Source organism: Salminus brasiliensis, chromosome 8, assembly GCF_030463535.1.
Source record: "Salminus brasiliensis chromosome 8, fSalBra1.hap2, whole genome shotgun sequence".
Taxonomy (NCBI): domain Eukaryota; kingdom Metazoa; phylum Chordata; class Actinopteri; order Characiformes; family Bryconidae; genus Salminus; species Salminus brasiliensis.
The window spans coordinates 18126405-18151174 of record NC_132885.1 but is presented as its reverse complement, the minus strand read 5'-3'; the positions used below and the strand labels follow the sequence as shown (position 1 = coordinate 18151174).

At 40.3% G+C, this 24770-nt stretch overlaps 1 protein-coding gene across 3 annotated transcripts in view; it reads left to right on the top strand.

Annotated features, from left to right (window-relative positions):
- The window catches only part of dgkg (diacylglycerol kinase, gamma), a 96024-nt gene that overhangs the window by 22901 nt on the left and 48353 nt on the right, over positions 1 to 24770 (top strand). The window contains exons 3-19 of one of the 3 annotated variants that reach the window (XM_072685915.1): positions 2402 to 2478; positions 5538 to 5558; positions 6116 to 6269; positions 7470 to 7532; positions 7959 to 8216; positions 8717 to 8869; positions 9804 to 9853; positions 11271 to 11345; positions 11692 to 11811; positions 12071 to 12188; positions 13134 to 13222; positions 15828 to 15944; positions 16645 to 16743; positions 17670 to 17777; positions 18724 to 18797; positions 19987 to 20061; positions 24436 to 24521. In XM_072685915.1, the coding sequence (XP_072542016.1) occupies positions 2402 to 2478; positions 5538 to 5558; positions 6116 to 6269; positions 7470 to 7532; positions 7959 to 8216; positions 8717 to 8869; positions 9804 to 9853; positions 11271 to 11345; positions 11692 to 11811; positions 12071 to 12188; positions 13134 to 13222; positions 15828 to 15944; positions 16645 to 16743; positions 17670 to 17777; positions 18724 to 18797; positions 19987 to 20061; positions 24436 to 24521 (1737 nt within the window). The remainder of the gene's footprint in view (positions 1 to 2401; positions 2479 to 5537; positions 5559 to 6115; positions 6270 to 7469; positions 7533 to 7958; positions 8217 to 8716; positions 8870 to 9803; positions 9854 to 11270; positions 11346 to 11691; positions 11812 to 12070; positions 12189 to 13133; positions 13223 to 15827; positions 15945 to 16644; positions 16744 to 17669; positions 17778 to 18723; positions 18798 to 19986; positions 20062 to 24435; positions 24522 to 24770) is intronic. The other 2 variants (XM_072685916.1, XM_072685917.1) reach the window with 2 other exon arrangements.

Sequence of the window (24770 nt, the reverse complement as noted above, 5' to 3'; positions counted from 1 at the left end):
TGAAATAACTAGCCTTGCTTAATGGCGCTATTTGCTGGGATATTTTTGTGCTTCTTATATCTTGTCTCCAATAAATGACCAGTAATAATTCTTGTCTTCACCGTTAGTGGAGTGTCTTTAGACGTATATATAAAACTCAGCCTCTAACCGCCAGTCCTTGTTCCTTATATTTACTCCTCCTCTCTTTCTGACCTCTGGCATTTCACGGCAAAGACTGTCATTTACATGGAACTGTGACCTGAAACTAAACAAACAGCTCATAAATCTCAGACTCAGTCAATGCAAGTGTGAGGCCATTCTTTCCTATGACATTAACCACCAGTTGGCTTTGTTTAGGGGTTTACCTGATGAAGGATGACTCATTTTTGCTTAGGTTAGAGAGGGGGTGAGCTCTGGCTTTCGCTCATGGGTTTATTTTTAGTGAACAGTTTCGACTGAGCCAGATCCCTCCGTTTAGAGGTGAAATACCTTCCACCCCACTGAATACTAACTTTCAGGAGTTGCAAAGTTATGTTTTTTTCCGTTAATATTAATTAATATCTCTACTTTCGTGCCCAATATCCTACCTTTCTCTAGCTTTCTTATTGTATATATCTTGTGATAGTTCTGGATAAATAGACCAAAAGAAATGCTCTAAATGACATGGAATAAACTCATATTTTACACTGACTTCCATTTAAAGTTAAAAGCATTTATGCCTTCTCCTGTAAACTCACTGTTTTGAAGATAGGTGTTTCATGGGACAGCGACAATATGCAGTATATAAAAAAGTGAGAATTATCCAATTCAGCTACTTTAAGGTGCTCCAATTGCTGACACAGCTATTCAACTGTGCACGGACAATTTGACTAATTGATGTAGAAATGCATTGCCAGTACAATGGGATGCTCTGGAGCAGCTAGTTCACTAGGTCTTATTCACCAACTGTTCTTAAGAAGACACTGAAGTCTTCTGAAAACACACATCCTCAGTTTTCACAAAAATTCTGACCTTCACCAGTGGGTTTCTTACTTAGGATTTGTTCAATTTATGGGACAATGGGATCCACCATTATAAGAGCACAGCTGTGGACAAAAAACACATAATGAATCTGATGTCGACTTTTTGCTGGGACAAGCACAAATCTAAGAACTATCTTAGGAAGCACTGTGTAGTGGAATGATGTTCTGTGGAGTAATGGAGCTCCATCCAATAGCTTTTGGATGAGTTGGAGCTGACCTTCGTTATTGCTCTTCTATAAGTGTGGAACTACTTTACCCCCTTTAAATTAATGTGTTCATATTATTCATTAATAAAGCACCTAAGCATCCCGCATCCTACATTTTGCAGCAATTAATAATTAGCACTATATGGAGATCATTATACATTTTTTTCCCTTTTTTTCCCTGAAACGCAGAGTACAGATTGCAAAATGTGAGAAGTAAGGTATAAACGGTTCAAACACATCACCAGTAAGAGGCACCGGAATCACCCCCATCAAACCTGAGGAAGGAAAGATTATGCATGTGTAAAAAAAAAGCCTTTTCTGTTCTTGCAGATGCTACTGACCGACATGATGACACAGTGTCAAACCTTGTGGTTAAGAGAAAACAAAGTAAAGCAAGGGAGGCCTGCTCTGTTTTGTTCTGCTCATGTCAAAGCAGCATAGTGCAAGGTATTTCTTGTTCCTAGGCTTCACCTTCAGTCAGGAAGTGTCATTTGTGCTTTGAGACATCTCTACACACTTTACACATGCATTTCTGGACAAGCTGAGAGAAACAGAAGCATCACTGAAAGTGAAAGAAGCATGTGGACTGACGCAGTGGAGTAAAATGACAAGATTGTACACAAATATCACTTGGGTTAGGCTGCATTACACAGTTCTTGCAAGCGTTTTCCTGCCCACTTCGAATTACATAGTACAGTAAGCAGTGGGAATGACAGAGATGTACAAGTACTGTTAATGCACTATTTGTCAAAATGTTTGTGGAGACCTTCTAATGCGTGCATAAGTCAAGTTGTACCTATTGCCGACACAGATGTACAAATGCACACACACATACAACTTGTGTAGTCCCTGTAAAGAAGTATTGCCAATAGAACGTGGCCTCTCTGGAGCAGATAAACATATATGTATTGGCACCATGCCAGGCATGGGCTAGAAGTATATAAATCCCCCAGCATTGAGCTGTGGAGCAGTGTTTTTTTGTATTTATATGGACAAACCCTTAAATGAAAACATGAAGAATCTAATGATCTGTTGCATGTGTCATGTGTAGAATTAGTAAACACACCATGAAAAACCCTGAAAAAAAAAAATTCATTATTTTTTATTATTATTATGAATATTTAAAAAAGTTGGATGTCACCTTTTTTATGTAATATCATCTCTATCTTATCCTTATCTTTCTTTCATATACAGATTCCTCTAAGAAGCTAAAAGATGTTTTGGAGGAGTTTCATGGAAATGGTGTGCTTTCCAAGTACAACCCTGAGCAGGTACGTTCCCTCAGCACAGGCAAGAGCTATGAGCTCACTTGATTAAATGCATTGTAAAAAAAAAAAAAACACTGCGTAGCCTTTGGCTGTGACATGGCGGAACACCAATACAGCCTTTTTCAGACCTCTGGTCATTATCGGAAATGCTTAGTCATCCGCCTCCATGAGGGAGAGGTGCCTTGTCCCCACATTGACACAACACAAAGCTCATGCATCATGCTATCTTGAAAACAAAGACTAGCAGGCACAGACATTTATCATTTCCTTTATGGAGTGTCGCCATTATATTTCTTTGCCTCCTTCGAACTTCACATAAATAACAAGCTCGTCTGGGTTAGGCGCCACTGATTGTGACCCAAAGACTTGGCTAGATCGATATGGACTTGGTACTGGTGCAGTCAGTGGGTCTGCAGCCAGCGCCGACTGGACTGGTGGGGCCACTGCCTGCTCATCATTGTCAGATAGTGACCACCTGTAAATCAGGCACAGCTTAGAAATGGCTTCAAATGTTGGTGACATGCCATCAGTGCCAGGAAGCTGCCCTCCTACTGGCGATAGCACTCTATATCTCTGTGATGGATGAGCCATGACTGACTTAATACTGCTGGGTTGTAAATATGAGGTGCAGGAGTTCTCAGAGCTGCTCACAGCTGCTGCCATGACAAGGAACCAGACACAGCAGAAAATTTGTAAAAAAAAAAGATGGATCTTCTCAATGATGAAGAGCATTTCTCGAGTCCGTATATCTTTAGAAGGAGTTTAATGTATTGCAAAGTATGAATTGCTTGAATTACACTACCCTACATGTTCTGGTGACTAGTCTCTTTCTGAGTGCTGAGGTTTCGTCAAAATGCCTCATGTCAACTTTAGAGTCTAGATTTATGTACAGCTGTTCTCCAGTTTTAATAATACAGAGCTTTTCACTGAGTAAGGTTAAGTAAATGGCCCAATGTTTTTTTTATGAGCACATTGTTACTTTTATGGGGGGAAAGGCCCCTCTCAAACTGTTTACACTCATGAACTTCGAATAGGAAATTTCTGTTGTTACCATCATCGCTTCACTGCAGCTCACTCTAACAAACGACCTTACTCGTAGTGAAAGACAGATATGACTCTATAACCTTAGTGCAGCACAATCCATTACTTTTGCGTTGTTATAGCAAAATTCAATGACAATATGATCATATAAAGACTGCCAAGACTGCTTGTGATTTGGGAGTGGGGTGGAAAAATAGGACAATAACACAGAATCATACTCAAATCTTGTAAATATGGAGCTAAACATACCTCGTTTTAAAAAATAACGCCATTTAAACATACTGCATAGTGCTTTGTGTGATGGTGTGTGATGAGGTGGTGTGTGATGCATCAATTAGCCAAAAGTACATGTCTCCACAAAGGCAAATTAGCAAACTTATGGGCAGTATTTTTATACAACAAAATGAAAAAAATGAATTTGGATGGACGTTTAATTAAAAAACAAAACAGCTTGATACATTAACACTGCAAGAGTGAAAAAGATCAATTCTTGTATTTTTAGATTTTAAAGAGTACTTAAAGGATATTAATGAAAACGAGAGACATAGAGAGCGCCTTTACTGCAGGTTTCACCTGCAACCCAAATCTTACACACCCCATTCAGCCAGCCAACAGCTGTTTCCAAAACTGTGCCCTATTTTCTATATAGTGAATTCAGACCCCAGCACTATTTTAGAGGTTCCACCATTTTGTAGTGGTGTCTGAAAACAAAGTGACATGATATTCAGTCAACTGTAGCAATTCCACCGTAATATATAATATATATATATATATAGTACACTAAACACATATGGAAAACCCATAATCCATCGCACTGTTTGGTTTGAAGATGTTTGGTTTGTGCCGACGTTCAGACTGTTTGTGCAATGCTCTCTGCTGTCCCACAGCAGTGACCTCGAAAGTTGGTCACAACCTTGTCAAATTCAGTTCCTTATAGTAGTGCTCTATATAGTGATTTGGATTTTCGCATGTAGGGCATAGTGAATAGGGCACACAGCTAAGGACTTCTAAAGGCAGTAATTAGTAGGATCAGGTGGGGTGGATTAGGATTGGATCCAAAGTCTACAGAAAGGCAGCTCTTCAAAAGCAGGATTGAGGATCACTGTTTTAGAGGCTGGGAAAGGTCCTTCTGATGGAAACAAGGATTTTGCCTTTTAAATATGAGCTGGAGAATTGTGTTTATCAAGAGCGGGGGTGGGGGGGGTGGCCCATACTAATTTTAGGTTGACTTTAAAAGGTTTAAGAGTATGTATGATTCCAAAATCAAACAATTTCAGTTACATTTCAACCACACTGGGGTGGTCAGAATAATGCGTATTGGTTTATGTAAGATATTTCAGAAAGTCTTGCTTGTTCATATTGTCTCACTTTGTTTATTATTTATGGCTTGATACACTTTCCTGGGCTGCCTTGGCACACACTGCCTTTAGCGTGTTTCATGTATTTGCAGCATGCCAGCATCACTCATGCTAGGCGTCTCTCCCAAAGGAGACTGGAACATGTGTATTCTTGTCTTCACTTTCTTCTGCTCTGCTCCCAGCCCTTAGACAGTCTGACTGACTTAATGGATTTTACTTTGGATTTCGGCACAAGTTCTGCCTTTCCAGAGCCCTCCGCCTTCCAGCTGCACCTTTTCTCATTTCTCTGTTTTTGTTTCTCTTTTTTGTAAGACATGGAACAGATCAGCCCCAAAAATGGCAAAGAACGGCAGAGAGTTGCAAGCCACTCAGTGGTCTCCCAGACAGCTTCCAAACAGAGTATTTCGCAAAATGGGAGTATGGTGTTGTGTTTTGAAGAGTGAGAATGATGAAATTGCAGCAAAACAGTCATGCAATAAAAATGAATTTCACCAAAATGGGTTTTGATTTAAGATGCTAGTTATTCTAATGTTCAGAAAAACAGCAGAACCAGCAGATTGACAACAGTTCACGGAACCTTGTGCATCCGTTGCACCTCCTTCCAGTAGAACTTAATTCCCTTTCTGCCTCTACCCTCTCCTCATCCCTCTGAATGCCAAACAGAAGCAAGACGTTCTCAACCAAGTAAGCCAATGCCCTCTGGGTTTGCATGCTCTGTGGTTCAGTGTGTCTACATGCCCAAACATAATGCACCGGTGCCTCACTCTCATTCCTGTCTAATCAAAGAGTCACGCGCAGGTCATACTGTCTACTTAAGTACAAAGGTCACAGCCAGTGCTTTTTTTTATCTGCCTAACTGCTTACCCTGTCATTACCTACTTTATAACCTTATGTGGTGTATTTTTTGATCAATCTGTTTGTTTGCTGTTTATCTGTTTCTCTGAGGTTCACCTGTTTTTGCTATACTCTCTATTACATGTTAAAGATCCTTTTTTTTCCATTTAAGTGAAAAAAGGACTTATGGAAAACATTTCATGGAAGCATAACAGCCACAGTTCATCTGCTTATAGCCTTATAAGACACCTCCTATTATAATTTACTTGGGCCAGATTAGATGAGTAAATGTTTGGAAAAGCAGCCGTTACATATGCACAAAGAACATTCAGTTTGCCTCTCAGGCCATTCTGCATCTCCCCTCCTTTTTCCCTCTTTCTCATTATACCTCTGCCTGTCCCTTGCAGCCTATCGACTATGAGGGATTCCAGCTCTTCATGACCACCTACCTAGAGAATGACATCCCAGAGGAACTATGCCAGCACCTCTTCACCTCGTTCAAGAGCAAGAACAGTGGAGGTGGCTCCCCTGATGCTCCCCGTGCCGGAGCTTCGCTGCTGGGTAAATACACTCAAAAATCACTTCAGAGCTCTCTATAATCACCCAAACAAATATAGCATCTCTAGAAATATCCCTGGATTTATTTTTTACTGTCTAGCATATGCATAATATTAGAATACCCGCAAAAATTAGCTGCTTACAGGTACCATTTCAGGTCAGTTTTGTGTAATTCATCTTGAAAATCCCAGAATGTTTTGAATCTTGCAGAACACTTTTAAAGCAACTTATGTCATAATTCATACATTATGGGTCCAAATGTCCAAATGGCTTTTGGAGTATCACCACCCTACCTCATCCCCTACTTCCCAACTCATACCAGAAGTATTGGATGGAACACAGTAATTACCAGAGAACACAGATCCACTGCTCCACAGCACAGTGCTGGGGTCTTTATACCCATCTAGCTCATGTCTGGCATTAGACATGGATTAGCCCATAGGTTTATGTTTATCTGCTCCAGAGAGTCATATTCTTTTTGGCAGTGCTTCTCTACAGAGACTAGACAATCTCTGTGTATATGGGTGTATGGGTGTCCACAAACCTTTGGACATTGGTGTTTTGCTTGAAACTATGTAAACAGGTTGTGAAAGGACATGCACACATACCCTCAGACACACGGCAAATAGGACACAACACGATTAAAATAATTAAATAGGGGAGCGTCTGGACACTCCAAGCACAGCTACAGGGAGGTTCTTGGCCAATTGCTGCTCTTTTACTTCTTCGCTCTGGCGCTACATGTTAAGGCTTGCCCTCAAATTGGCTGGCTCACAGTTTATAGTGGCTGTCGGAATAAAAGGGGCCAGATGGATGGATCTTGCCCCTTTCCAAGCTTAAAGATGTTGCAGAATTTCTGTCCAAAAGCCCACCTCCTGTGTTTGGGAGGTGGTGGGCTTGTACTTGGAGTCCCCTCCCCCACGGCTTTTAGACATTATGCAGATGGTCAATAGTGCCATCTAGTGCCAGGAGGGCTGAACTTGGCACTTTAAATTGCAATATCCAGTAGTTTTCCAGCTTTTAATAACCAAGGAATGTTATCTAGAGATCCCCACTGGAATGCCTCGTAAATATGTGATACAGTACTCCACTGGTTAGAATGCTGCAGAAACACACACCGCTGTAGTTTCCTTTTTCTCTAACTAACTCGCACCACCACGCACCTTGTGTCTTTCCTCCTCTCTGACCCAACTGTGTCTGCAGAACCCAAGTCGATTGATGCAGGAATCTCTATACAGACAGAAGTGGCCTGTGCACCTATAACAGGTACCATTACAGTGTGGCATCAACAAGCACAACAAGACATTGCTCATCAGCTGCTCTTTGCTCTAAAGACGCCACAGTCCTCCACCTGCTGTCGCTTTGTTGCCTTTTGTGATTGACAGGCGTGTTTAACATTTGCTGGAAAAGAATTTGCATTTTTCCTGCAGAATATTCATGGCAGTATTGTGATTGTGCTTACAGTGACCTGTGACTTATAGTACAAGTGTTGTTGTCGTCCGTGTGCGACCATTGCCGTGGTGTAGCGAGAGCATCAGTGTTCTTCTCTTACAGCATTGTACTTAGACCTTGCAGTGGTGTGTGTGGGATTGCCCCAGCGTCTCAACAACATTGCTCACTTCGTAAAGGTTCCTTGTGTTCTCCTCTTTTTCCATCTTCTTTTTCTCTCCTCCACTGTTCCTGCTGTCTTAGGGATGAATGGGAAAAGTATTCTGAGTGCTATGGGTCGACACACTCCGGAGCACTCTGCAGGGATAACTCCAGGCTCAGGTGCCACCACTTCCCCCTGCTCCTCTCGCTCCTCCTCTCAACGCTCAGGCACAGGTGGACACACACCAGGGGCACCTCACCGCTCACCCTGTACACAGCCCAAAGCACCAGTGACCAGCAGCAGCAGCAGCAATGCTCTGGCTCCATCCAAAACCAACAACTCCCCAAGACTCTCGCCAGGTCTGTAAATATACATACTTTAGTTTTCTTCCACTATGCTGGTAACAAATTACTCTATTTTCTTACCCACCTGAATGATTGAAGACATGGAACTTTTGGACAGAAATACATGTTTTGCATAGATGCTTACTGACATTTACTGACCTATTCTGCAGCTGCTCGCTGGCTTCCATTATGAGAAAGTGGCATCAACAGGTTGTCACACAGGAAAATACATCAAGGTTATTGGCACTGGTGATCAGCAATACTATAAGCTATACAGCTAGACTACGACTATAGCCCAGAGGTCACGAGTGCCATGGCGCTTTGAGTCCGAGCGAGCGCAAGTGACTGTGCTTTCTCCGGGTGGGTAGATGGCACTCCCCTCGTCACTCTTAAAGCAGTGTTGACCAGCCCTGATTGATAGGCTGGGGTATTTCCATAGGTAGACACTTAGATTTAATTTTTTGACTGTCTCAGGAGATCACTTATTGACCCACAATCATTGTTGTAACCCTCAGAGCGAAGTCGGTCAGAGAAAGGAGTGTCTATGAGGAGAAGTCCGTCCCCACAGAAGAGCTCTGGCATGCCTTCACCTCAGGTGGTCTTCCTGAAGGACATTGTGTGCTACCTGTCCCTGCTGGAGCGAGGGACTCCAGAGGATAAGCTAGAGTGTGAGTCAACTGTTTCCAATATCTCCATCTACCTATCTATCTATCAGTCTACCACTGTTTAGCCCCACCCATTCATATTGCAGGTCACAAGTCTCTTTTTTAGTGCTTTTTCAATAGGGCACAAAACAAGTCAGCCAATCAAAACAGAAGCACAGTAGCAGAAACAGCATGTTTCAGTCTACGAGATAAAGAGTGGATGAAAAACAGTTGCATAAAAATGAATTGTGACCTTGTCTGGAACATAAAACTGCAGAAACCTTTTTAAGTGGACCTCAAGGAAAAACATGGAGGATATGGGCCCTTTAAAGCAATCTTTAGAGGAAGAATTTTAGAGGATCACATTTTAATTTATTCATTTTTATTCAAACTTAGATGCTGTTCATCAGCTACGATGTGCTTGGTGTCCTGAAGTAATAGACAAGTAAAAGAAGCGTATATCTACTAATTAGAACAAGCCACACAATTTTTGCATGTTAGCTACAGCCTTGAAGTAAACAATCTATGCCAGACATGTCTTGGCTGGAAATGGTGTAAATGTGATGTTTCACTGAATTGTCACTTTAACTTAAATGCATTTCTTTAATGAGATCTGTTGGTCTGTAGGCTGAGCCTCAGCCAGTGAGAGTGACGGGCAGAAAGTGCCAGAACCCTGCTCTCACACGTTCACGTCTTGGCTCAGTCCAGCTCCTGACCTCACTCAGCACTGGCAACCTTAAGCTCTGCCTGCTCTGCTGACTACTTTAGCATGAGCTGGAGTTATATCAGTCCAGACCTAATCTGTCTTAACCGCCGCTGTTCAGGACAGCAGTGTAGTTATGTTGTACTAATGCATCCCTTTTCTCCATGGGTGGCCTGTGGGTGCTAGTGAGGGTGTTAGATGTTTAAAAGATGGGCTCTTTTATCTCTCGCCTCTCTTTCCTTTCTCGCTCTGCAGTCATGTTCCGGTTATACGACACAGATGGAAATGGCCTGTTGGACAGCTCAGTAAGTCAACTCTTCATCAAATTGAAGGAAGCAGCTGGTCTTTTTGTTTACACTAGTGTACCATGACGTGTATCATTCCCTCCCTGTATCCTGCCCCTTATTTGCTTTAGCTGACTGCGAATTCTTAAAATATAACCTTTTTATTTTATTGTTAGTTGAGTCTTTTAGCAATTTTACTTTGTCATAGCAGTTTTTAGATCAGTTTGGTTTAGACAATGTTGGGCCATGCACAACCTGACGTATGTGCAAACAGTTGGTGTGCATTTATGGGTTACCACTGCAGTCTGTCATGGATCATGCAATAATACATGAAGGAATATTAATTAGGTATGCACCAACACCACATTCTCTTCTGGATCTACCAGAAATGTAAGAGTACTGGATAAGTGCCTATAGACCCTGATTTGTATATTGTTTCACTTTTTATATATTGTATATATTTTTTCTCATAACTAACATTAGTTCAACCGGCACAGGAAAGTTGCAGGGATAAAGGAGCTTAATTTTCTTCGACTTTTGGACACTACATTCAGAAACACTGCTTCATTAAAAAACAATGTATTCTGTCGCATAAACAAATCAAACACTGCCACATGAACTGTTAAACGGAAGTTTATGCTATTAGTGATTTTGGAAAATACATGCTGCAATTAGGATTTTTACACATCTAGTTGAAAATAAAAAATTAAGACTAAACTAAGTGCAGGTTTCTTTTATTATTGGTTGACATGCTAACAGATGTGTTAGGGGCTTATTAAGTAGACACTGTCAATTTACTAATATAAGCATTGTTTTGTTTTTTTAATTAACAAATCTGTATGTATGTATGTATTCCTGATGCTCTGGCATACGTCTGGACCTGACACAACACAACTACTTCTTTGTCAGTAGTAAGACACCACCATATTGCATTATGCTATAGATTGGAAATTGTAGCACCTGGTTGCCCCTTTAAATGCACATGGTGGAATGAGCATTGTTGGTTGCATTCAAGATAATTACAGAACCAAACTTTGACACATGATACATGTTGTATTTTTTAAATACCCTATAACATTTTTCAATACCCCAATAATATATATATATATATATATATAGAAAGAGAGAGAGAGAGAGAGAGAAATAGAGATAGATAGAGAGAGAAAAAGAGAGAGAGAGAGAGAGAGAGAGAGATCCTGCAGGACCAGTAGGATAAAAAGTCAAAAAGTCAAATAAAGAGTTTAAGAGGTTAAGGCAGAAACTCAAAGATCATTTGATGTTTATTTAAACAGCTATTTAAAGAAAGATGGATAAAAGCTCCCACATAGAGTAGAAGATGAAGAGCATGCAAGAGTAGAGTGGTTTCAGTCTACATGTGGTTTTTATTATCAGTCTATATTTACTGCAGCATATTGCTCTGTCATGCCTATCCACTCAGGAACTCGACCGCATTATCAATCAGATGGTCCATGTAGCAGAATATCTGGAATGGGATTCCACAGAACTACGACCGGTAAGCTAACTGGGACTGTATCTCACCCTGTGTGAGGAAATACACGTTTGAATGTTTGAAGAGATGCTACAATATCAGTATGATTGTGGTTATTGGTCACACTCACTTGAGCAGACAATGTCCATGCATCTAGTGCAAGTGCCAGCAATTTGATGGCCAGACAGCCTCAAACAAGACACCAGACCCTGCTGTCTTAATGAAAGCCATACGACCAAAATGTAATGAGGTGAGCATACAGAGCTCAAATGTGAGGTGGCAGGTACAGCAGGAAGAAATGGTCTGACTTCAGTACTTTTTTGGGGGTTTGATCCATCTCTTGGTGGACATAGTTGTGGTTCTCTTGTAGATCCTGAAGGAGATGATGGAAGAGATTGACTATGACCGGGATGGAACAGTCACACTAGAGGAATGGATTAGAGGAGGGATGACGACCATACCTCTACTGGTACTGCTGGGCATGGAGACGGTGAGTCACAGTCAGAGTTCCTGTGTGCGAGTGTGTGTGTGTATGGGTCTGTATCTGGATGCAGGGTTTGTTTGTGTGTCTGCTGCTGTGATAATCAAATGATGAAACCTTTGAGACAGAGTCCATGTCTGGGTTACTGAAATTCCAGCTCAAGCTGGACTGAAGGCTGAGTGCTGGAATACTGCTGTCTGTGCAATTGTAACAGAAATTGATTTAGTCTGTTCTTCTCTCACATCCTGTTGTAAACACCTGTTCTCAGAATGTACAAGAAGATGGGCAGCATGTATGGAGACTGAAGCACTTCAACAAGCCAGCGTACTGTAACTACTGTCACACAATGCTCTTAGGAGTGCGGAAGCAAGGCCTTTGCTGCTCGCGTAAGAGTTTGTTCTATATGATAAGGTACTGTAATGGGTGGTTCTCAGCCCTGGTCCTGGAATACCCTATTGCCCTGTACATTTTAGTACTTTTTCTTGTTGCGAAATGCCTGGTTCAGCACTTATAGCCTTTATGTCTTATAGTTTTATAATATAGCACTTATAGTCTATATGTTCCCTTTAAATCTGCCTGTCTGTCCAGGTATCAGTACAATGCAACTGGCAACTATTTCTATTCTGGTGTTTGCCTCATAAAAAGTAGTTCATGACACAAACAAAATAATGTTTTTTTTACATTGCTCTTGAAGGTTTAATGAAAATGTCTTGAGTTGAAGTGAGTGTGATAGAAATGAGAAAAAACACATATTTGCAGGGCAGGGGACCTTTAGGACCGTGGTTGAGGCCCAAAGTTATAGGATGAACAAGTGAGATGTTCTCCAGCATGCCAAAAGGAATGAACATAAGTTACCATTGACTTTAGAAAACAAGAACAGTGCAACGTCTCTCAAAAGTGAAGCAACCACAGGTCTAGCACCTCTGCTGGCTAGTTGCAATATGATGTGTCAATGACAAAACATCCCATTTTCCATCTCATTTTTCTTCTCTAAATTGGCTTTCTATCTCAAGTGTCTAATTCCCATAAAATTCCCATTTAAATGAAGACTCAAACCTACAGTAGGAATTGTCTAAAAGGCCTGATGGACTGATGACTCTTGTGTAAACTTTTCAGTTTGCTCCTTAATTGCTTAATTCAGTGTTATAAAATGGGTAGATTGGTACATTAGTGTTGATAGTGACAGTCCAAATTCAGATAAGCCAAGTATGGATTACTTTAAAACTGCACAGTTGAAAATGTGATCTCACACCCCTCAACTCAACCTCCCATCTAAGCTTCATCAAAATCCTCTCTTACAATCCACTCCTTCTTTCTTTTATTCTTGGCAGTATGCAAGTACACAGTCCATGAGCGCTGTGTGTCCAAAGACATTGCTGCCTGCATCAGCACCTATGCCAAGTCCCGCAGACACACCAACGTGAGTACACCTGTCCCACTATACATTGTTACACATTTTTACATTCGGCTAGGGCACACTTTACATCATGCCCTGTCGTAGAAGTGTGGAATATACCCTTTTAAAAATGCCATGTTTGGGTGTGGATGAACAAACCTTCGATTGAACTAACATTAAATGAAACCTTTTAATGTACTTTTATACATATGATTAGCTGCAATAGACAAATCACAAAACTAACCCAACATTCAATTATATTTATCACACACTATAACCAGTTAGCAGAAATAAACACTGCCAAAATATGATGTTTATGTATTGTAAAAATAATGGAAAAATTCAATGCAAAAAGGGTTCTCACGGAAAGAATCACTGTTAAGAGCCTAATGCTCCCAATGGTTAATCATGCAAGCAATCCTCTCAGGACTACTCGTCATACTTTATATTTTTAATGCTTAATTATTTTGCTCCAGTTGATGCCTGGATTTCAAACACTGTAATCAACCCCAAACCAGTGTCCCATAAACGTGTCAGGGAGGTTATGAGAACATCCTGTGTACAGTGACCAGTAGCTGTCTGCAGAAAGATCGAGGGATAGAGGGGGATCACACAGCACTGCTTATGTGGTTAGCCTATAAATTTGACTTAGGGATTCAGTTAAAGCTTTCTGGAAGCATCTCCCAGGCTTGGCTTCCTTGGGTCAGCTATAAAAACAATGTGTATAAGGGTCTTCATTTTGTAATACATCAGCACAAATTTGATGTTACACTTGGCAATGTTTTTTGAGTGAAAATAAATATTAACTACATTAAGGTGCATACTTCATAAAACTATTAAATGTGGACGTGTTGAGCCCAGTGACGCTTCTCTTCATCTGCTGATCACCTTTGCTATAGGACCATATTAATGTTGATACTGTGTTGCTGAGAAAACAACAAATGATCTTTAACCAATAACATGCTGCAAGATAAATACATGCACATTTATCCAGCTAAAGCCACATAATGTACTTAAGGTCATTAAGGTCTGAGGAAAGCTAAACAGCGTTAAAGCTGAATAGACTTAACTGGTCTGTTTAAATGGATCTGTAAAAGAAGAGCAAAAGTGCATTAAGATTACAAAAATAAACATGTCAGGTCTTTTGTGTTCTCTTTTAACAAAAACACAGACTAGCTGAGGGTGCTGTTTATTCTTGAACTTTTAACAGTTTTTACGCATAACTTAATCCTAAAGGGTGATACAGCATAGTGGGTAACACACTACGCTATACTGATAGTCCTCGTGCAAGACTGCTAATCATACATTCATCTACCTGTATAATGTGTTTGAAATGTAAATAGTTCTGGATAAGTGGTTTAGTGGGTTAGAAGAAGCAGTTTATCTGGATATTGGCAGTAGCAATGAAACCAATCATTTTAATACATTTAAACATATTTGATCTTCATTTGATCAATATTGGGAGTTGGAGGTAATGAAGAAATGCCTTTTAAAATGATTTGTAAAATACTATATTCCTGTGAAGAAGTTTGAGCACCCCTACCTTTATTACTACTTCAAATGCCTAAAAGTAGGATCAAGTGCAGCATATAAGCTGCAGAAGATTAAAGCCTGATTAGAGGGGATTTTAGATGAGCTTGTCTTTATTTAAAACCTCAGACATTGAGGTTGGTTTGATCTTGATTGGTAAAGTGGGTGTTATTACCATGGTGAGATCCAAAGAGCTTTCTGAGGCCTTCAGAAAGAAGGCTGTAGATGCACATGAGTCTGGGACAGGATTTAAATCTCAGGTCTTAGAAACCAGTTGTTCCACTGTCTGAAAAATAATTTACAAGTGCAGCAACAGGCCATTCTAGCAAGTTCAGCCCAACAGCCGAAAACAAATTGTGTAAAAAAGTATCAAAAAAATCCTAAAATGTCATCACAGGATTGACAGCTCTTACCTCAGCTGAATTCCAAGTACAGCATCTACCATAGAACATCTAGACCAAGACCAGGACATCTAGAACAATGTGCTTAGGACAAATTAATCCAAAGTGGAATTATTTTGATACATTAACAGAGGGCATGTTTGACGTAAACAAGACACATCATTTGAGCACAAGAACCACAAAGCTGAAACTTCAGACAACTGAAAGATTTTTGCATGGAGGAGTGGGAAGAAACTTCTCCCACTTGATGCCAGAGCCTGGTAGATCATTAGACGGAACATCTAACTAGTTAGTAATTTATATTATTATAAGTTATTATAAGTATTTGGGCATAGAGTGTCCTAATTTGCATTTCTAAATAGAATTTCTAATACAGATTGCATTTTTATTCATTGCATTTCATGAATGTTTTTAAACATTTCGTTACTTGTATTGGTTTATTTATACTGCCTCAATCTCTTAATATTGTTTAAATGAAGATCAAATGTCCATATGTTTAAATGCATAAAAATTGTTTCAATTGGGGTTTTCCACATGAATGTTTTGTAAAAAATAAGTATCTTTGTCTTTAGAAAGCATAGGACAAACAGTCACAGTAAGCCTCTGTATGGATCCCTCTGTGACGTATCATACAAGTCTCATGCTTTGCAGAATTGTATTCTATGAAGTGTTTAATAGTCTCCACTTCCTCTTTTCAGGCTATGCAGCATGTATGGATTGAGGGCAACTCACCAACCAAGTGTGACCGATGTCACCGCAGTATCAAGTACTACCAGGGCCTTACTGGACTCCATTGTGTTTGGTGTCAAATTACTGTGAGTGAACATCTCCCTCTAGTGGTCAAGCAGTGGATTACACAAACTGTTATGTCTAATTCACCTCTAAATATGACAGTGAACTTCCAAGACCCTACAGAAAATGAATTCTGCACTGATAAATAATTGATTAGTATGATCAGTAATTATGTTAACTGGAGCAGGATGTTACCTATATTTCTATATGGTAATTGCCTTCAGTGTAGTGTTGTGTCTATTACAGCAAAAATACTGAATAATGAACTGAATGAAAGTTCTCATCTGTGAGAGGAAATTTGTTGATTTCAAGATGTGTTTTGCTTTGTAGATTAACTGCTATGTCTGATTAGAATCAAGCTGCTGTAATATGTACTTCTTCCTCTGGGTGGTGTTACTTCCTCTACTTTGCACTATCCTGCTTAATGGTGGTGGTGGTGACGGAGACAGGGCCTTGTATTCTGTGCTTACAGCTATTCCTCCCTTAATGGCTATGAGTAATGGCTGCTCTGGGATGTCTGTGTCAAAGCTGAAATATTATCCCATCAATTCTCCTCTCTCACACACACAATGCCTGCAAGGTGACACCCACAAATTCAGATTGAGTCTTTTTTTTATGCTTGTATTGTGTTTCTGTATGAGTCAGGGAAAGAGCAGGCAGGCTGCTGTAGATGAGGCCACTGGTGAATCTCACTTCACTCCTGATGTCTGATCTCATCTGCAGGTCCATAACAAGTGTGCATCTAATGTGAAGGCAGAGTGTGATGGTGGATCACTGAAGGACCACACCCTCCTTCCTTCGTACATCTGCCCAGTCGTACTGGTCAGTTCAGTCTTCTTTCACATCAACTTTCGACCTTGTGTATTACAGGGAGGGTGGAGGGCCACAACACAGATGGGTGTAGTGTTTAAATTGGTTGGGATTGGCTGCTGGGTTCTCTTTTTTTTTAATTCTGCATTGCTGTGACCTTTCAGTGCTATGAACTGTAGTTCCACCTTTTAAGTAACATCTCCTTAACTAATCTTTTACCTGCTAACTAGATTCTATACACACTATGTCCAAATGTTTGTAGACGCCCCTTGTAATGAATACATTCAGCTACTTTAAGTTGCACCCGTTGCTGACAGAGATGTGCAGATGCACACACACAGCTGGTGTAGTCCCTGTAGAGAAGTACTGTCAATAGAATAGGACTCTCTGTAGCAGATAAGCATGAACCTACTGGCACCATGTCCCAATGCCAGATGAGGTCTAGAGGGGGAAAAGCCCACCCCAACATTGAGGGGAATTGGGGATGAGGTGGGGGGAGGGTGATGATCATCCAATGACCTGACTTCACTAACACTCATGTCACTGAATGCAATCAAATTCCTCTACTAGGTAATCTAGTAGAAAGTCTTCCCTGGATGATAGAGACAGTTACTCCAACAAAAGCTAAAAAGGATAAACATGTTTTAATAACCTTGATTTCAGAAGAAACAACAAGTGTCCCAATACTTTTGTCCATATAATGTACTTTTAATGCTGTTATTTAAATGTACTTTACACTTGTTTATAAAGGGCCTGGAGCTCCCAGTTGGAAAAAGCACTTTGTAAAGATAGTAATTGAAAAGAAAGTTATTATTATTATTATTATTATTATTAATAATAATAATAATAATAATAATAATAAATACTCACTGTGTGCTCTGTGGACTGTGTTTGGACTACTTAACAGTCTGTAATGCTCTGTCTCTACTGTTGGTCAGGATCGTCACTCTGTAGTAAAAAGGGGTGAAAGCGAGTCGTCCCCCAGCACCAGTCCTGATGACTCCAGTCAGTGCTTCAAGTTCACCGGAGATGGCCAAGCACTGCAGGTCAGCCATTGTAATGCAGTCTTGAATAAGGGGATATTTGATTTCTCTCTCAGAAGCAGCATCACACAAGTGATGTATGGTCACATAAATCACCACACACTTGCCTCAAACTGCTGTCCAGTAATCTTGGACATTTGTGAAGCCCACTTATAAATCTTCAGACGATAATGACTTGAGCGACTGGTGACTAATGATTGAGCAACTGCTGTTGAAAAGACTGCTGTTTTTTCCCCTGTGGTTTTAGATCTGTAGCCCACTCTCTACGCTAGCCTTTGCTTAGCTAGTTTGGCTACAGCTCCACAGAGTATCAGACAGCCTCGTGCAGCTGTTCTGTTGACTTACTGCTGAGCTACTCATGTCTCAGAGAGCAAAGTCGAGCAACTTTTGTTGGGAGTTATAGAAAGTGTTTGGACACGTGGCTGGCTATTTAGGCTTAGATAAGTTAGTTGGCATGCTAAACACCACATCGTAGACCATGTTCCAGCTAATTGAGGCACAAGTTACACACACTTAGATGATAACGTCTTATACCTGAGATCACAAAGTGTTAAAGTGTTTTCTAGTGTTTCCAGGAACATTGAGTCAAACTCAGTGTCGCTAAACTTGCTCCTACATTGGGCTTAGCATCCACCTTAAAGTTAGTGTCACTATCTGAACAGCAGAAATGAATGTAAAAAACTATTTCATACACCAAACAATCTTTGGCTAATTAACCCCTTAAAAAGCTTATGGTCTGCCGGCTAAAAGTGTTATTACAAACTTCTATTACCAGAGAATAGGATAGTTTCTACAAAAGTCCCTGTAGTTAGGGAGTAATACGGAAGTGCTAACAGGTTAATTACATTTAGGGTAAGAACGAAAAGTGTCAAAATCTATAACTCTAACTGAGTACTAGTTTTACAATGTGTGTTCTGTAGTATCTCCATAATATTGTCTCCATATTCAGATCACCCCTCTCCCTGGGACACATCCTCTTCTGGTGCTGGTTAACCCCAAGAGCGGTGGTCGACAGGGTGAAAGGTGGGCACCTCTTCCGTTTTACTCTTATGTCCAATATTCTGTGGTCCATCACACAAATGTCCAAATCTCACTGTGTGGAGCTTTATTCACATTCCTGCCATTTTACCTTAAATATACGCCGTCTAAACTAGTATTATCTAAACACCATGTATAGTGCTGTGTTGCAGGATGCTTCGTACAATGCATTTCATCAATCCCTGAGCGTTTTCTTTCTCGTCTTCAAAACCAGTCGTTGGTGGTCAGCATTCATCCTTTTTTTCATGTCTAGCAGTGTCCTCCTGTTATTCCTGCTTGTCAGCACTGTCCTAAATACCATCAAAGCAAACAGGAGGCAGCACCGCTCTTTAAGAAGGATGAATGTAGGTGTTGTTGCAGCTCTGACCGCCCACCATACATCCTCACTGCGCCAGGGGACCAGTTTGGGATCCAGCAGTAGCGTCACCATAGCAACACGCTTTTAAATACCAATAATGGCCCGATTATTCCCTATTATTAGACTTTAGCTCACACAAAGACGTGTTAACTGCTCCAGATCCAAAAAAGGAACACTGTTCGGACTGTTCCTTTGATGCAAATAAGGAAATGAAGTGGTCATGTATTTTTCCACTTCCTTTAACCTGTTCAGTACATTGAAAGCCTGATTGGTAGTTTTAGACTCTTGACTTTGCCCTTATGTTCTTTGGATGCTGAATGAATGGTGTTTTCAGTGGTTATAAGTGCTCAAATTACCCCCCCCCCCCCCCCCACATAATGAGTAATGCACCACACTAAAAGCTTTCTCTGTTTCAGACTTTCAAGACTCTGTCTCTCTGCCTCTCTCTTGCGCTCTCTCTCTCTCTCTCTCTCTCTCTCTCTCTCTTTCTCTCTCTCTCTCTCTCTCTCTCTCGCTCTCTCTCTGTTTTTCTTTCTCTTTCTCCCTATCTCTCTCTCTTGTCCCTCCATCCTGTTTCCACCACTGTTATAAAGCATGAGGCAGCGGAAGCTTTCAGTTATCGTTTCATACAGTACCTATTTGTCAAGGTTACTGAAAGCTGTCTAAACAATGAGTGTGCGTGTGTGTGGAGTGTCAAAGACTTTCCCATTGCTCCTTTTTAATCTCCCTTCTCTTACTTTTATGTAGCTGCTGTTGTTTTATCACCAAAGCTTTCCTTCGTCACTATCAGTCACGCTTCTGTATTATGTCTATTAGGGTGCTGCGGAAGTTCCAGTACCTGCTTAACCCGAGACAGGTATACAGTCTGGAACGTGGAGGACCTACAGTGGGGTAAGTCAACAAAAAGACATGTACAGTAACCAACAAGCCTATAATTATGAATATCTATTACATTAAATTGACCCCCCCAACCTTAAACCGGGCTCCGGGCTATTCATGATAGGGTTGTGGGTTCGATAACTGGGCTTGGCAAGCTGCCACTGTTGGGTCCTTGAGTAAGGCCCTTCACCCTCTTTGCTCGGACGCTGGAGTTGGCTGCCCACCGCTCTGGGTGTGTGTGTGCTCACTGTGTCTAGTTCACTAGGTGTGTGTTTGTGTTCATTATCACAGATGGGTAAAATGTGGAGGACACATTTAGCTGTACATAGTACAGTGACAAATAAGCACACCTTTACCTTTACCTTTTTCCTTTAATTTACATTCAAAGACTAAATGAAACCCTTACCCTGGTCCTAATCCTAACACTGACACTGCTGGATTTCGCTAGATACTTTATTATTAATTTGAACATTTGTAGATTGTAGACCTTGGTTACATTGTATGAAACATTCAAGGGGATGGTGGGGGGTGAAGAACTTACCAGTATAAGGCAAGGTATTTTTTAGACTTGGCTCCCCCTACAGCGTACTACCTAATGGACAGTTCAACACATGCATTTATTGACAAGCTTTTAGGTATACTATGGTATGAATATTGTAAACATATAGATGTGCCTAACAATAGTAAAGATGTGCTTATCAATGATATTGAAAAGAATTGCAACCAAACAGAGAATTCAATCAATAAATAGAGAAAATAATCAGCAGATTAATTAAATTTTAATGAATTCAGATTAATTCAGAAATTAGTTCAAAGTAGCTCCTCCTCATGTGCAGCTTTCTTATTTGTTTATTTTCAAAGGGGAATTTTTTACATATATGTTCAATAATTAATTGTTTCAAGCTTAAACTAAAGTAAATGTGAACAATGAACAATGTATACGTATATTTATTATAATATGCAACAATAACAAGAGGAAGAACTGTGAAATACTGTAAAACCATGATATTTTCGGAGAGGGTTATGATACCGTGAAAATCTTTTGCAAAAACCATTGCAACCTGATGGGTTATGCAGTGTTATGCAGTTATCGTAAGAGTCTTGTGCGGCCTTCAAGTCAGTAGAGCATCAACGTGATACTGAAGCTGTTATTGTTATGTAAAATTGCTACATAATGTTGCTTAATAAAACATGTATTTCACTTTTCATACTGTGATTAGAATGACTGTTCAGGCAGTCTAACAGCACTTTTGTGTCTTAACTTTACAATGATTGTAAGGGACAACTTGAGCACGGGATTGTGGTCCTGTCAATCATAATTTTGTACATATGGCTCAGATGAGCAAATAGTGGCAAGCATGATGCTGTCTGATTTCAGTCTTCTGTCATATCCACTGAGTCAAGCCTCTGCGTACTCACATACACCCGCGCACACACACACATACACACACATATGAATACTCAGTCACACATGCAGTACATTCTGTACCTCTAGGTGAGTTGTGCAACAGAGCATTCAATTCAGGAAAAAATGAAAACAAAATGTATAGTCCTTACACAGGAGAGCAGTCAACCTATTCTGTCCTAGAGGCACCCCCCCCCCCCCCCCCGCATGCATCCCCAGTCACGACCAGAGCTGCGCTCATTTTGAAGAGGTTATTCAGAGAGTGAGACATGTGGAGTTGGGCGACTGTGTGTGACATATCTCGTTTCATCTTTTAGGGACAGAAACCAGTGAATTAAGAATTAATTCTGATTAAAATTGCCACTAAATTGATGTATGTTATGAAATCTTCCCATGCTGAATTTTATTTTTTGTGAATTAGGCTCTATTGTAGTAGTGGTAGTGATAGCATATAACTGTATGTTGGAAATTATGTGAATGACATCATAATCTCTCATGATTTCACAGAGAAGTGAGAATGAAAGTAATAGAGAGATACTACTCAGAAACAATTCAGTATTTCAGACCTATCAGAAGCTGTAGACCTTTTCATTTGACACTGAGGGCCAACGTACCAAGGCTTTTGCACTGTTTCCTATTTTTTATATGACTAAAAAGTCTATAAAAGTCTTATATATTGTCATATAACACCACTTGTTTTATATTAGGAAGAACTAGAATGCAGCAGTTGCATCCCTGAACTGTGCAAAAATAAAGCAGACCAACCCAAAATGCTAACGTAACTGATTACAGTTTTTTGGGGGTAAACCCAACTTAGCAGGTGGTTAACTCAACTTAGTTTAGATGAGTTGCTAAAGATTTTGTCTGTGTTCACTTCCCATCAGTTTCTTTACTGTGTATTTCCGTCTGTGTGTTTATACTCTCCCTATCACATATGATCTTCCTGTTCTCAGATTCCTGACCATGGAAGGCTGTGGTGCTAATGGGATTCAAACTTTTGATCTCCTGTCTCCTGACAAGCAGGCGGTTAGCTGGTTGTGGCCCTCTAGAGTTGTGAAATCATGTACATGCCTGTTTCCCAGAAAGTACAGAAAGGTAGATTTACTATGTAGCATAATTAAACAGCTCTAGGGTGGCACAGCGGTCTAACTGCCTGCTTATAAAATGTGAGGATATCACTTATTCAAATCCTAGCTATTGCTCAGCGTCCCGTTGTCAAAAGCCTCCCAGTCTGGTGACAATGTGATATGGGGACATTCTAACCTACAGATGAAAATAAACAGTAAACTAGGGATCGTTTGAGGGGAAGGACACCCAATTAAAATGTAAAAGCGATTTCAGCAGCTAGTGTCTTTATGTTGGTGTGATGTAAATTGTATTGTTGACCAAACTGAAATGCAGACCTAAAAATGTGAGTCTTTGTACCATTGTCTTAAAGGTGTGTTTTTGGAAGGTTCCCTTTTTAGTAATAACAGCAGACACCAAGCAAAACATTTACCAAGAGAATAACACTCTTCCAGCTCAAATCATCAGATGTACATGTGTCTGCTTGCACATGTTTGCAGAGTGGCAGATGTCATGCTTGGTTGAGTGTCTGTGGAATGTGGTGAACCTGTAACATGCTGTTAAAACGGCAGCCCAGTTTCCATTTTGCTCATCAACAACTCTGTGTGACTCCAAACAAATCAAGAAGAACAGTTGATGAACAGTTAGAGGAATGCTGTTTGTTTGTGTTGTCCCACAGGACCACATTTATCCAGATTTTTCCAGGCAATCCTCTATTTCTCCTAAATCCCATGTGTATAAAACGCTGTGATTTGTCAGAGCCTATGCAGAATTAATATTTTACAGCGTCTTGTGGCTGTTTTGCTAATGTATTACATCCAGCGCTGCAGCAGCTCCCTGCTGTGTATATGTACTGGACATGAGGAGGAGCCTCCCTGGAGCTCTAAAACTGCAGTGTAAGCCTCTAAACACCAAGTGGTTTCTAAACTCTTAAAAATAAAGGTGCCAGTTAGTATTAGCAGTGGTGAACGTTAATCTTGTTCAACTCCACTAAGAAAAATCAAACGCGGTAAAAAGAACCTAACTACAGGAGAGCATAAACTGGTGGAAAAAAGCTTGGTGCAGATTATTCCTCCAGGTTTCTGTGTCCTTCACAACAGATTGATAGCCAGTGCTAACAAGACCCGCAAGGAACAGTCCTGTTACACAGCAATAACCACAGCTGGTCAGACATTCAACTGACAAACTAATATCATTAACATGTTGCAGAAAGTAAGAAAGTAACTAAAGTTAAATAATAAAATTTTGTAATTAGCTGTTGACATAAGATAAACAGCCAAAGTAGCATATAGCTAGCCTATTTTTTTAATGCTTACATTTCTGTCTTCTGCAGTTTTACCTCTCAGAAAATGGGCAGTAAAATAGCAAAACAGACTTGTGGGGTTTGTATGTACTCCAGATACACTGTACACCAAATGTTTGTAGACACCCCTTCTAATGAATGCATTCAGCTACTTTAAGTTGCACCCACTGCTGACACAGATGTGCAAATGCACACACATGTCTAGTCCCTAATTCCAAACATGGGCTTGATGGTGCTCCATCCAATACTTTTGAGATGAGTTGGGGTGTTGGGGTTGCAGTGGGGTGGTGATCATCCAACATCCTGACCTCACTGACGCTGTTGTCCCTGAATGCCATCAAATCCTTACAGCAGTGATCCATAATCTAGAAAGTCTTCTCTGGACAGACAGTTACTTCAACAAAAGCAGAATCAATTCTTTTTTTTAATACCACTGATTTCGGAAGAAACGATGAGGTGTCCCAATACTTTTGTCCATATAGTATGTATTTGCACATTCAAGGTATCTTTCTTTTAAAGTTGGTTCTGTAACATTGTGCCCAGTCCAAGAACCCTTTAGGAACTTTTATACTTCGTCTGTCTGACTTCCCATCTTTTTTCCTCTACCAACCAGACTAAACTTCTTCCGCGATGTGCCAGACTTCCGAGTTTTGGCTTGTGGAGGAGATGGAACAGTAGGTTGGATTTTGGATTGCATTGGTAAGTTTGTATAATTTATATCCAAGGATCTGATTATTGTGTTGCATACATTTTCACATTGATATCAAATACATAGTACTCTATGAATTAACTTGAACAAGATATATTCTGAATTTTAAACTATTAAACTGTTTATCAAGACTGTTTTGACCATGGCTAATTATGTAAACACTGAAAATCTAATCAATTACCAAAAATTATATTCTTCATTGTAGCATGTTGCAGTAAAGAATTTTACTCCTGTTTGAA